The sequence below is a fragment of the Bos javanicus genome, chromosome 2, assembly GCF_032452875.1.
Source record: "Bos javanicus breed banteng chromosome 2, ARS-OSU_banteng_1.0, whole genome shotgun sequence".
NCBI lineage: Eukaryota > Metazoa > Chordata > Mammalia > Artiodactyla > Bovidae > Bos > Bos javanicus.
The window spans coordinates 31,666,191-31,679,916 of record NC_083869.1 but is presented as its reverse complement, the minus strand read 5'-3'; the positions used below and the strand labels follow the sequence as shown (position 1 = coordinate 31,679,916).

Below are 13,726 nucleotides of genomic sequence, written 5' to 3'. Positions count from 1 at the left end.
CCATATGTTTATTAGCCTTTCAGATTTACTCTTTTAAGAAATACCTTTGTTTTCAGTGTGTGCATATTTCTATTGGCTAGTAGTTTCATGAATCTTAGGGATTTTTACATTTTTATAAATTAATCCTTATATACAATAAACACTTTGTGGGTTATTTTTTCACTTTTAAGCTCCTCCATCCATGCGGTTTTCCAGGCAACAGAACTGGAGTGGGTTGCCATTTCCTTCTCCAGGGGATCTTCCCGACCCAGGGATCAAACCCTGGTCTCCTGCATTGTAGGCAGACGCTTTATCATCTGACCCACCAGGTAAGTCTAATGTACATATTTTAATATTTGTAAATGTGTATCTTTTATGACTGTGCCTTTGTCTTATTTAAATAATTTTCCTATTCTGAGGTCTAAAAAATGTTGAATATATTCATTTGAGTTTTAAAATATTAATCTCAAAACTTTAACTCAAATATATCCAAGAGGATAATCAAATACAATTTTTCAAAAAAGTCACTCCTTTCCCTATTGGTTTATAATGATGTAACAGGTTTCTATATATGTAGGTCTTTTCAAGTCTGATTCAAGGTAATAGCAGCAATATTTAACTTAATGTGTACTTTCCCTGTGTCAGAAACTCTGCCAAGCATGTTATGCATTTTGAAGTTAGAATGCATGGGCTTACATACACTAGTTGTGGTGGTAGTGGTTTCTGGAGTTTGAACATGCGGGCTTATGTATACGAGAGAGCCCTGATGAATGCATGGTCTCAGTATAATGTTTACTGAGTGATGGAGATGAAATCAGGTGAAATGTAGAAATACCTGATTGACACACACTGCATTTAAAAAAGCATCCCAAATATATAACTTGCTTTTATTAAACAGGGGAAAAATCAACATATTTTCCAAAGAGGCAGATATCCCAGTAACTAACGTAACATCAGTTTGTTTGACAAGGCATTTAGAATAAGCAAGCAATTAAATTCTTCAGGTAGGAACAGAACATCAACACGCTCCAGACCCCAGAATCGTTACTAGCCAACAAGTTAGGCATTGTTCTGCTTAACAACTTTAACTTTAATGTAAATATATATTATTTAGAATATTAGCTTCTGAACTACATAATGACTTTATCACTTTAATTAAAACCAGGATTTCTGAAACCTCCAAGTAATCTTTTAAAGTTTTCCAATATGGACATAAACTAACCCCTATTCTTCTCTACATATCGAATTTGAAATAACTGTCATAATATATCAACATTTTCACAGGAAGATTTTTAAGGCTTCTGGCACATAAAATGTGCAAAATCTGTGTGACAATAATGTTATAATTATATACAGAAAATATTTAAAATTCTCCTTGAGCAACTTAAGTTCTAAAGATTAAAAAACTTAAATGTCCATGTTAATAAAATATTAAAATACTATGAGTTTTTTGATAAACTTGACACTGATTTTGTAATTACAAAAGGAATGTGCAAGATAAGACCTGCACACTAAGTGATTCATCATTGAAATTAACTGTTAAACTGAATATACTTATTGACATCGTTAGTTTTCTAGATCAAACTTTCAGCACAAACAGGCTTTAATATAACTTAAAAACATTTCCAATTAAACTGTAACATTGAGGCAGCAAACGTCAGATCTATGTTTGCCTAGCTATTTAGGTGTCACATAAATAAGTCTATGAATCCTAATTTATCCTTTTGTCTAAGTCACCATTGTAGATAATGTGTTAATAAGTGGAAAATAAGTGAAATCAACAAAAAGTGACCATTTGTCATTTGAAAAAATGAGTTATCAACACCTTGTCTTAAAGTTCTGAAGCAGCATATTCAGTTCTTAAGGCAAAAAAGGCCAAACTTATTATTATAAATTATAAATTCTGGTAATTCTTCTTTTGGCATTAAAAGTCACAGCACAAATTCTTATGCTTTAATAGATAATATATTAGTGTATATCTCAATATACATTTGCTAACATTCTCCATCAGTCTGAAGTTGTTCTGCGCAGCAGAGGTGGTGAAGTGCGGCATGGCAGGGCAACATTTAATGGTTACCCGGGGCATCAAGGGACATAGAACGGCTGAGTCTTGACTTCCCATTCACATATATTGTATTTGATTGAACTGTAACCTAAGAGAAAGAAACACACTTTGCAGCCATCAGTGTAAAAGTGGACAGCTGTCTAATTTTGAATTTTCATCAATTACCAACATTTTAATTTCTGCTTAATTGTAAATACTAACATTTCATGTCATTCGATAAATTTCAAATAATCAAGAATAAATGTTCATTCTACCATGAAATTAAAAATTAGTTATTTCCACAACAAACAAGTTAAATAATCCATTAACACATCTTAGTCTTTACAAAATTACCAAATCAATTCAAAGGACAAGAGCATAAACAGACTGCAGGCCAAGCTGTTAAAGCGCATTTTTAGCTAGATTAATTCTGGTTCCCTCAAAGTACATTGGAGAATGTAGAAAAACATAGTGAATCCCACAGAGCAATGAATTCTGTAATTTTCATACTGATGATATTAACTTGAAGTTACTCTCTCCCAGGTACCCCTTATTTATAAGGAAAAAATAGCTTTGGTTTTTAAAATGCCTTCATTTGAAGCGCTAAAAATGTCAAACCTGTGACTGTTTTGCCAAAACTGCAAATACATTCCTAAGTTCCAAAATTCAATGACAAAGTTTCCTGTTTACAAGCTGTAAGTAAATAAAAAACACTAAGACAAAATTTCCTAAATAGCTTGAAATTCCAACATTATTTATAAGAATGTAGAAGAAAATTACCTGGGTTCTACATAGTAAGCAGGTATAGTATTTTAAAATATTACATGTAAAATATAACAATATTTTAAGAAAAATTATTTATCTCTTGATTATAATTTGACTAGCTTAGCTTCCTAACCAAACATTATCTTCTTCTCCCAAGCAGAGAACTGAAGTATAAAAGGCCAGATTCTGCCTAGCAACAGAGTAAGTTAGTGGAAAGGAAAATAAAATTGGCAAATTTAGTTGGCTTTGGTTTCCTGGTGCTTCATTTCTTGCCTTTTACTAAACAAAGATAAGTAATCCAAACTAATCAATTTTCTTGACTATCTTAGGAACCCAGGACAGAGTAGAATGGTTGACAACCATCCACCTGAAACAAAACAGCTAAGGAAAAAAAGTTGCCACCAGAGGAAGAACACTTGTCTGCATCCTTTTCAGTACTCATGTGGGATTACTTTCCAAATGCAGCCAACAGACAGGTGATGGCTTTTTGCTATGCTGTCTTGGTCTGAAAAGTCTGTGTGTGAGGGGTTATTTTTGTAATTCTTGCCAAAACTGCAGTTCTCACATTCTTTGAAAAGTAAAAGAATATTTGGTTTAAGCATTTAGAAAAGATACAGATGGTTCTGCTGCTGCTAAGTCGCTTCAGTCGTGTCTGACTCTGTGCGACCCCATAGACGGCAGCCCACCAGGCTCCCCAGTCCCTGGGACTCTCCGGGCAAGAACACTGGAGTGGGTTACCATTTCCTTCTCCAATGCATGAAAGTGAAGTCGCTCAGTCGTGTCTGACTCTTAGCGACCCATGGACTGCAGCCCACCAAGCTCCTTCATCCATGGGATTTTCCAGGCAAGAGTACTGGAGTGGGGTGCCACTGCCTAAATATCTACAAATAAAGATGCTCATTGTAACATCATTTATAGGGTAAAAAACTAGAATCCAGTTAAATGTCTACCAATAAGGAGCAAATAAGCTATGGTTCTTTCACACAAATTCTGTGTAGTCTTTTTTTTTTTTTTTTGGCTGCACTGTACAGCTTCTGGGAGTAGGAAATGGCAACCCATTCTTGTATTCTTGCATGGGAAATCCCATGGACAGAGGAGTCTGGCAGGCTACAGTTCATAGGGTCACAAAGAATCCAACACGACTGAGCAACTAAGCACAAAACACATATGTATGTCTTAACTTCAAACGCATTTTATAAAATACTGTGCTGGATGTAGTAATGCTTTATATGAAGACAAGACAAATCACCATGATTATATGCAGGTTGAGATGGGGGTAAGGTACAGGAAAAAGCCTTCAGAAACATGAAAATTCATGACTACATTTACACTAGAGCTATCAACTAGATAATTGTTCTAATGTGAACCAAGTATATAATGAAGGTTAATTGCTCAAGTATGAACAAGAGCCATAAGGCAGGTTGGTACCTGGAGTTAAAGTGAACATTTGGGTGCCAAAATACAGGCAAACACAGAGCCAACTTTCTGATGAACAGTCTAAACCCACTGTCAAAATCACTGGAGATTTTGTTTGGCACTATAACTGTTGTTCTATAAAAGAAATGTTAGAATTTAAAACAAACCAAGAGACATGTTCAGAACAGCACAGAAATATGGGACTTAAGCACAAGAAAGAAATTAGCGTAAGAAAGGAAAAAAGCGTAAGAAATTAGAGCCTTGTGTCTGTTTCTACCACCTTCTGCAATTTTTTGAAATATAATACATGTACAGAGACGTGCATTGAACAGCGCAATGAAAACAGACATATAGGTAGCCCACCACCCAGGTCAAGAGAAAGAATACCTCCAGCTCCCTCCTGATCCTGTCTTTATTTAAAATTTTGACTTTATCATGGATTTTTGCATTAATTTTTATATTTAAAAATATTGCATTAAGATATATTTATTCTGATTACTAATTTTTTTGGTTCCCTCTTAAATTGTGTTCCAGTCTTGCTCCAATAAACCTCTAACAACCCTTTTTCTTCCCCTCTGGAAGTAACCCTATTGTGACTTATGTAATTATTTCCCAACTTTTAGGAATAATTGCCACCTATACATGTATCACTATATAATTTAGTTTTGCATGCCGTCAACTTTACACATACTGTTTATTTATGTCTGTATCTACATTGTTGTCTTTAGTATATCTTATCTAATTTATTGCCATTTGATAGTCCATGCTTTAAATATACCACTATTTATTCTACCATTTTTGGATATTAAGGTTATATGTATTTGGAGCTATTACAAACAATATTCTTGAGTCTTGGCACATTGAAACACATTTTTAGCATATATAACTAGAAGTGAAGATGTTAATCATGGCATATAGATATGATAAACTCCACTAGACCCCGTGTCTTTTAGAGGAAGAAAAAGGATTATGTAAGGGATTTTCATTAAACAGAATTTAGGAGCTGGCACTATAGAGAGTCAGAGCTATCAATAACCTCCTACTGAAAGAGATAAAATTTAGATTCAATAGAACCTAAAGTAATGAGTAATAAATAGGATACAATTATAGGATCATCATTTAGGGCCTGCTTTCTGTGTTGATTCACATCCAGCTTGTTCTGGAAGCAATGAGAGCTTTATCTGTGAAGAGACTGCCAAATCAGGGCCCATAACACACGAAGTATACAGCTGCCTGCCTGTATGATTCTGTTGGCCTAAAAGGCATTTCCAACTTAATGCACTATTTTCTGCAATTAGTTCATTGAAACTAATTATTAATAATACATCCACTGACTTAATACAAAGATACTGCAGTTATTTTCTATTCTGCCATGAGCGTGAGGAACCGCTGTTCTCAATCCCTGGCTCTGAACACCCAGAAGGCAGAGGCTTCTTTTGACTCAGTTTTGTATCCTCAGTATCTAGTACAGTGTTTGGTATTTTTCTGTTTTTAAAAAATGCTTATCAAATTTACTGAATTGAGAAGTTTGAAACTCTATCCTTAATTTATAAGATTAGAAACAGAATTAGAAATAGAATTATTTTCATGAATGAGAATGTGCAATTTATTTACAGGAACATATTTCCCCCCAAAAGTATAAATGTCATGCCCTGTGAAACACCAATTTCAATATTCCTTTTTCGCTGCTGTTGTTTGCTGCCTGGGACTAAACTCAAATTCTACAAATAATCTACGAAATTCAGACCTACCCCCCTGAATTATTCCTTTGTGTTTCCTCCACTCCTAACAGCACACAATATTTTGCCTTTTCACCATATGTGCCCAGATGGGAATGCTAAGTCCTCTGGGCAAATGGCCGTCACTCAGGGCTCCACTGAAACCCACTAGGAAGCTGACTGACCCTCACGAAATGCCTTCCCCTTTTTCTATCTTTGCAGCATTCCTGTTCCTTCGCAAATTTCATTTTTGTTGAGTTCAGTGATTTGCTCAACAAGTCTCTTACTTTTCTCTAAATAGCTTCTAAAATGATTAGAAAAGCAATTCACAAAATGAAATGCCTAGGGAGTCAGTGAAATAATGAGTACTTTTCTTGTCTTGGTGTTGAGGAACTTGCATCCAAGATGACTAAGGCGAACAAGAAAGACATTTAGGGGAGACTGCAGCCTCTGGGAAGTCCAAGTCATGATGCCAGGCTTAAGGCTTCACTACATCCTGTTTCAGAGGATAAGGGTGAGAGAGGAAACTTATCTGTAATAACTCCCTGTGATGCTTTCTGGGGTTTACCCGAGAACAGAGTGCGTCACCTTGCTCTCTCACATATCAGTAGAAGCTAGACTCTGGCAGTGCATTATTAAAACTTGAATTTCTGCATTAAGTTTCATCTAAATTCCCTACATTTTTTTAGTTTAGCCTATAAAACTCCTCCCCGCTTAACCAGCCAATCAGTACGGTAGTAACTGATTACTATAGGAGCCAGGACTGAAAACGCAGGCTCTTACAATATCGCAGCTTTTCTGGAATAAAGGAGGGACTTTCTTTCTAAAAGACTCTTTCTTGCTGTGCTAACACAGTTTCTTAAAATAAGAGTCCGGGGCACTTTCTATATATAGTTATATAATAATGAGCAAAACTTGCTTTCTGCACCTGGCTCATGTTTTGGAAAACAGACCTGACGTAGTTTTAAGGATGTGTAACACTGAGAGAGTCCAGAGCTTATACTTCAAAAATGACCCTTGACTTATAAAAGGGGAACTTCTGGCATCTTCCCTATTCAGATTTAAAAGCCAGAAAACAATTTCCCCTAAGTATTAGTTTGACAGTGTTGAAAATAAACCCGATGTCACCCATCTGATAAAGAAAACTTACCCTTTTCAATTTGGCAGCAGCCTCTCCAGAACGAATTGCAGTCAGCAAACTCTGTCGGATCTGTTCTGGGTCAGAGCTTTGGAATGTCGAAGAACTTTGTCTCTTAAGGGTGAACGACGGGCAGTCAGTTGGAGATGGTATTTGAGGATTCTGTTCATTATGTGCAGAATTATTTTCCTATAAAAATAAATGTGAAAGTTATATGAATACCAGGTGAAGAATGGGCCAGTGTTCAAAACACTTTCATCATCAATAGCTCTTTAAGAACCCCCATTTGCTACACTGGTGCTTTACAGTATTTCCTCATCCTCTGAGTTATCTCTGATGTCAGGCTCAGCTGTAAGATAAGGGCCTTACTTTCCCTCATTTTGAACTCAGGAGGCTAAGGAAGAAAAGTGATATGTCTCTTTGTTTCACAGTGCCGTGGTAATTTTACTGTCCTTGAGTAAATGAAATAATGCTGATTTCTCCAATAGAGTCAGTTAGAAGAGACAGAGTAATAATAAAAATCCAGACTTAAAAAAACAAAAACAAACCCATTTTCATAGTTCCAATATATTAGTATTATGAAATTATTTTTGATGGTACAAATGGACAAATATTGGCAATTTCATACTGGTTGAACCTAGTGCATCTTCTAATAAAGGAGTATTAATGACTATGTAACAGCTTATTTTGTCTTTCTAGAAGTCACTGGGACGAAGTGATGCCCATGTTTTATTTTTCCCATGAGACTGAAAATAAATATTAGAAATTTAAGAATCAAAATTTTAATTAAACTTCTTAGGCATATTTAATAACTGATTTCATTGGCAACTATATTCAAACAATCTTAAAAATGTCTTTTTCAAACTGCCAAATAAATATCTTTATAAAAGATGAGTTAAACAGAACTCAGGCAATAGCTCAAAAACTGTATTATCTAAATCAAGCTTCTGTTGTTTAGAAGTGGTATTCCATTCTAAGAAAAAAACACAGGCTTTGCTCCCAAGTAAAGAATTAATCTCTATATCATATATCTCTTCCTGATATATCAAAGTAATAAACAAAAATGCAAACTATAAAGGAATATTTTTCAAGGTAAATATTGCTTTAAATTATGGAAAAATCTTTACTTGGCAACATGGTTAATGTTCTGTTACTCTGGGAGTGTTTGAAAAAATAGCATAAGATACTTCTGGAACTGTCATACAAATATGAAAGTATTCTTTAAACACTATCATAAAAAGTACACAATGTATTTTTTTAATTGCATGGGGATTATCATAATTCATACTGTGAATTGCATCCTCTAACTATACTACTTGAATCTAGCAAATTATATCATTTAGTTGATCCAACATGAAGTCAACAAATTCTCCTTTTTGTACATCACTAAGGTCAGATACGCAGATACCACCACCCTTATGGCAGAAAGTGAAGAGGAACTAAAAAGCCTCTTGATGAAAGTGAAAGTGGAGAGTGAAAAAGTTGGCTTAAACCTCAACATTCAGAAAACGAAGATCATGGCATCCGGTCCCATCACTTCATGGGAAGTAGATGGGGAAACAGTGGAAACAGTGTCAGACTTTATTTTTTTTAGGCTCCAAAATCACTGCAGATGGTGATTGCAGCAATGAAATTAAAAGACGCTTACCCCTTGGAAGGAAACTTATGACCAACCTAGATAGCATATTCAAAAGCAGAGACATTACTTTGCCAACAAAGGTCCACCTAGTCAGGGCTATGGTTTTTCCAGTGGTCACGTATGGATGTGAGAGTTGGACTGTAAAGAAAGCTGAGCGCGGAACAATTGATGCTTTTGAACTGTGGTGTTGGAAAAGACTCTTGAGAGTCCCTTGGACTGCAAGGAGATCCAACCAGTCCATTCTAAAGGAGATCAGTCCTGGGTGTTCTTTGGAAGGAATGATGCTAAAGCTGAAACTCCAGTACTTTGGCCACCTCATGTGAAGAGCTGACTCATTAAAAAAGACTCTGATGCTGGGAGGGATTGGGGGCAGGAGGAAAAGGGGACGACAGAGGATGAGATGGCTGGATGGCATCACTGACTTGATGGATATGAGTTTGAGTGAACTCTGGGAGTTGGTGATGGACAGGGAGGCCTGGCGTGCTGCAGTTCATGGAGTCACAGAGAGTCGGACACAACTGAGCGACTGAACTGAACTGAACTGAAGGTTAGATGGTGGTTAATTGATATTTTGGTAAACATATAACTGGAAAGTTGACACTGAATTAACAAAATGGGAAACAGTATTTTTCACAGAGCTAGAACAAATAATTTCACAATTTGTATGGAAATACAAAAAACCTCGAATAGCCAAAGCAGTCTTGAGAAAGAAGAATGGAACTGGAGGAATCAACCTGCCTGACTTCAGGCTCTACTACAAAGCCACAGTCATCAAGACAGAATGGTACTGGCACAAAGACAGGAATATAGATCAATGGAACAAAATAGAAAGCCCAGAGATAAATCCATGCACCTATGAACACCTTATCTTTGACAAAGGAGGCAAGAATATACAATGGATTAAAGACAATCTCTTTAACAAGTGATGCTAGAAAAACTGGTCAACCACTTATAAAAGAATGAAACTAGAACACTTTATAACACTATACACAAAAATAAACTCAAAATGGATTAAAGATCTAAAGGTAAGACCAGAAACTATAAAACTCCTAGAGGAGAACATAGGCAAAACACTCTCCGACATACATTACAGCAGGATCCTCTATGACCCACCTCCCAGAATACTGGAAATAAAAGCAAAAATAAACAAATGGGACCTAATTAAAAGCTTCTGCACAACAAAGGAAACTATAAGCAAGGTGAAAAGACAGCCTTCAGAATGAGAGAAAATAATAGCAAATGAAACAACTGACAAAGTATTAATCTCAAAAATATACAAGCAACTCCTGCAGCTCAATTCCAGAAAAATAAATGACCCAATCAAAAAATGGGCCAACAGACATTTCTACAAAGAAGACATACAGATGGCTAACAAACACATGAAAAGATGCTCAATATCACTCATTATCAGAGAAATGCAAATCAAAACCACAATGAGGTACTCTTTCACGCCAGTCAGAATGGTTGCTATCCAAAAGTCTACAAGCAATACATGCTGGAGAGGGTGGTAGAGAAAAGGGAACCCTCTTACACTGTTGGTGGGAATGCAAACTAGTACAGCCACTATGGAGAACAGTGTGGAGATTCCTTAAAAAACTGGAAATAGAACTGCCATACCACCCAGCAATCCCACTGCTGGGCATACACACCAAGGAAACCAGAATTGAAAGAGACACATGTACCCCAATGTTCATCGCAGCACTGTTTATAATAGCCAGGACATGGAAGCAACCTAGATGTCTATCAGCAGATGAATGGGTAAGAAAGCTGTGGTACATATACACAATGGAATATTACTCAGCCATTAAAAAGAATACATTTGAATCAGTTCTAATGAGGTGGATGAAACTGGAGCCTATTATACAGAGTGAAGTAAGCCAAAAAGAAAAACAGCAATACAGTATACTAATGCATATATATGGAATTTAGAAAGATGGTAAAGATAACCCTGTATGCAAGACAGCAAAAGAGACACAGATGTATAGAACAGAACAGTCTTTTGGACTGTGTGGGAGAGGGTGGGATGATTTGGGAGAATGGCATTGAAACATGTATAATATCATATATGAAATGAATCACCAGTCCAGGTTCGATGCAGGATACAGGATGCTTGGGGCTGGTGCACTGAGATGACCCAGAGGGATGGTACGGGGAGGGAGGTGGGAGGGGGATTCAGGATGGGGAACACATGTACACCCTTGGCGGATTCATGTTGATGTATGGCAAAACCAATACAATATTGTAAAGTAATTCGCCTCCAATTAAAATAAATAAATTTATATTAAAAAAGAAAATTATATATTTAAACTCTGATTTTAATTTAAATTATATATAACAATATTTGGTAAGCTCAGGTTGAGTGTATATGACAGTGCAGAGCTATGTTGTTTATTTTATCTAGTCTTTGATGCTGCTTATGTTTTTATATAATTAAAACAATTTATTTTGCTATTATGGAGAATTGGAGAAGAAAATAAAGTAAACCAGAACATCCAGGAAAGTTTTCAACAAACTGAGATAAGCAAAACACAGAAAACTAGTCAGAACTATAGTACAGTATACAAATGTATAAGCAAAGAAACTTTAAATATTTGCTACTGAGGTGATTATATAATGACCTTATAGTAATATTTGATTAAATTATATGAATTATAATGACTGAGAGTAAATAATCAGATTCTATGTATCACTACTCGTTTTTTTCCCCTACAGCATCTTGATTGCAGATTATGAATTAAGTAACACACGCTCGTTAAACCCATTTAAGTCATGTTGTATAAGAATCCCCCATTTTATAAAATATTACATTTACCTTATCACTCACACCTAGTTGTGGCATGTTCCCAAATGTACTGACAGAAGGAATCTTCCCTTTGTCTGCATCAGTTGGAGTTCTGGCAGAGGCACCCTTGACCTCCTCACTGCATGACTCTGTAGGGCTTTTGCTGAAAGACTGTGACCGTTTCACCACAGCGAGGGCAAACGGTGAAGGAGCAGAGCTGGAGTATGGTCGTGGGGCACCAAAAGTTTTCAGAGTTTTCAGATTCAGTGTTGCTAATTGACTCTTGGGCAGAGGAACAGGTTTGGAGGCCACGGGAGGAGGGGGAAGGGAGGCGGCCACGGGAGGAGGGGGAAGGGGCGAGGCCACGGGAGGAGGGGGAAGGGGAGAGGCCACAGGGGGAGGGGGAAGGGGGAAGGCCACGGGAGGAGGGGGAAGGGGCGAGGCCATGGGGGGAGGGGTAAGGGGAGAGGCCACGGGGGGAGGGGGAAGGGGGAAGGCCACAGCGGGAGGGGAAAGGGGCGAGGCCACGGGAGGAGGGGGAGGTGGAGGCGGCGGCGGAGAGGCCACAGGAGAAGAGGTTTCAGTAGGCTTCTGATTGCTGTCATCATCAGTGTTTTGAACGTGTGGCTGTGGAAGAGATTGAATAGTTTTACTTAAGGGAGAAAGAGCTGGCTCTGGAGGAGGTATTGTATCTCTTTCCACCTCTTTCTTTAATTCCTTTGGAGTAGGATTAGAGGCAGCTTGAACACTCTTGGCGGCTGCAGATGACACATAGTGATCTGAAACTCTTTTTTGCATCTGCAAGAAAAAAGCACTTGGTTTGGAGTGGGGATTAGAAACCCGCGATTTAAATTTTGACTCCAAAATATTGTTTATATCTTCCAATTTTGGCGCAAAAGGAGCTGTGCCAGTGTCACTCGTCATTCTGGGAGGTTTCAGAGGATTCACCATTCTGCTGCGGGTAAAGCTCTCGTCACTTTGCATCTGATGCTCTGTTCTCAGGGTAGGCTTTGATTTCAGGTCTGCTTGTGACTCCTTTGGGCTTTGAGAAATGACGAGATCTTCTGTTTGGATTGTAGTTTCTTTCACATTCTCATAAGTGTCCTTTTTCCCTAAAGTATGTATCTCCCGATCATTTTTATACCCTATGGTTTCCGATTCCCAATCTTTTGATATTTCTAGGGAGCGAGGAGGCACTATTTTATAAGTAGTCATCCCAATTTTGGGTATGTACTCTCTTGTAATTTCATTTGAAGGTTTTGGCTTGGGATTATAATCTTGTCTGTAAAATGGATAATTCTTTACATAAGAAGCTGTTGGATTTTTATCAGTTCCGTCTACAGTAGGCAAAAGATTGTCATTACCATGTGCACAAGTTGGATCTTTTAGGGCGAGTTGCTCTTCTGTATGTACAACAAGGGGGCCCTTACTCCTGAATTTTCCTGAGATATCTATAGAATCTTGTGGGCTTAAAGATAAGTGTCGAGTTGATTTGTTGTTACTTGAAGTTTGCACACTTTCATCAACTTTGACGTCAGACAAATTATGATCTTGCTGATCCCCATCAAAACTGCCACAGGAAGGGATTGTCTGAATTGCTGCATCTTGCATTTTTGTCTTTTCGGCACTGGGTTGAATCAGGTTTTGATCTGGTGCTGATGAAACAGCAAGATGATTTTCTTTGTAACGTCCAGCAGTATCAGTTTTATATGCCTGATAATTTGATAGTCTGTCAACTTCTATGTCCACGTTGTTATTTTTGGCAACACCTGCTACATTGATTTCTGTTCTCCTCACTCCATTTTTCATATTATTTTCTGTGTTTGTTGGAATGACAATTATTTCATGTTGATCTGCTGAGAGAAAAAATATAAAGTATATGAAAAAAATAGAAAAGTGCAAGTTTTCAGTACCCACCCTCCCCCAAAGTGAACAGGTTGGTTTGAATTCTACAGATAAATATTCAGCACACCAATTATATAGTAATTATACAGGTAATGGCATACAGAGAAAGTGGCATGGACTTTGGGATCATAGAGACCTGAGTCAGGAATCCAGCTTGACTAATTACAATCTGTATGGACCACATCATTTTACTCACCCCGTTTGAGCCTCAGATGTCAAAAACAAAACTATGTATTATATATCACTTATGTAACAGTAACATGCTTATTAGGATACCATATTGCCCAAAACAAGTACTCATAGAAGATAGCTATGATTTTAAGATGATATTTCAGTCTTT

At 37.1% G+C, this 13,726-nt stretch overlaps 1 protein-coding gene across 4 annotated transcripts in view; it reads right to left on the bottom strand.

Moving 5' to 3' along the window:
• Positions 1 to 847: 847 nt before the first annotated feature.
• The window catches only part of COBLL1 (cordon-bleu WH2 repeat protein like 1), a 166,673-nt gene continuing 153,794 nt past the window's right edge, over positions 848 to 13,726 (bottom strand). For 3 of the 4 annotated variants that reach the window (XM_061436517.1, XM_061436539.1, XM_061436529.1), the window contains 3 exons: positions 11,512 to 13,337; positions 7,073 to 7,249; positions 848 to 2,132 (listed from right to left, as the gene is read on the bottom strand). In XM_061436517.1, the coding sequence (XP_061292501.1) occupies positions 2,046 to 2,132; positions 7,073 to 7,249; positions 11,512 to 13,337 (2,090 nt within the window). In that variant the 3' untranslated portion in view covers positions 848 to 2,045. The remainder of the gene's footprint in view (positions 2,133 to 7,072; positions 7,250 to 11,511; positions 13,338 to 13,726) is intronic. The other variant, XM_061436521.1, reaches the window with a different exon arrangement.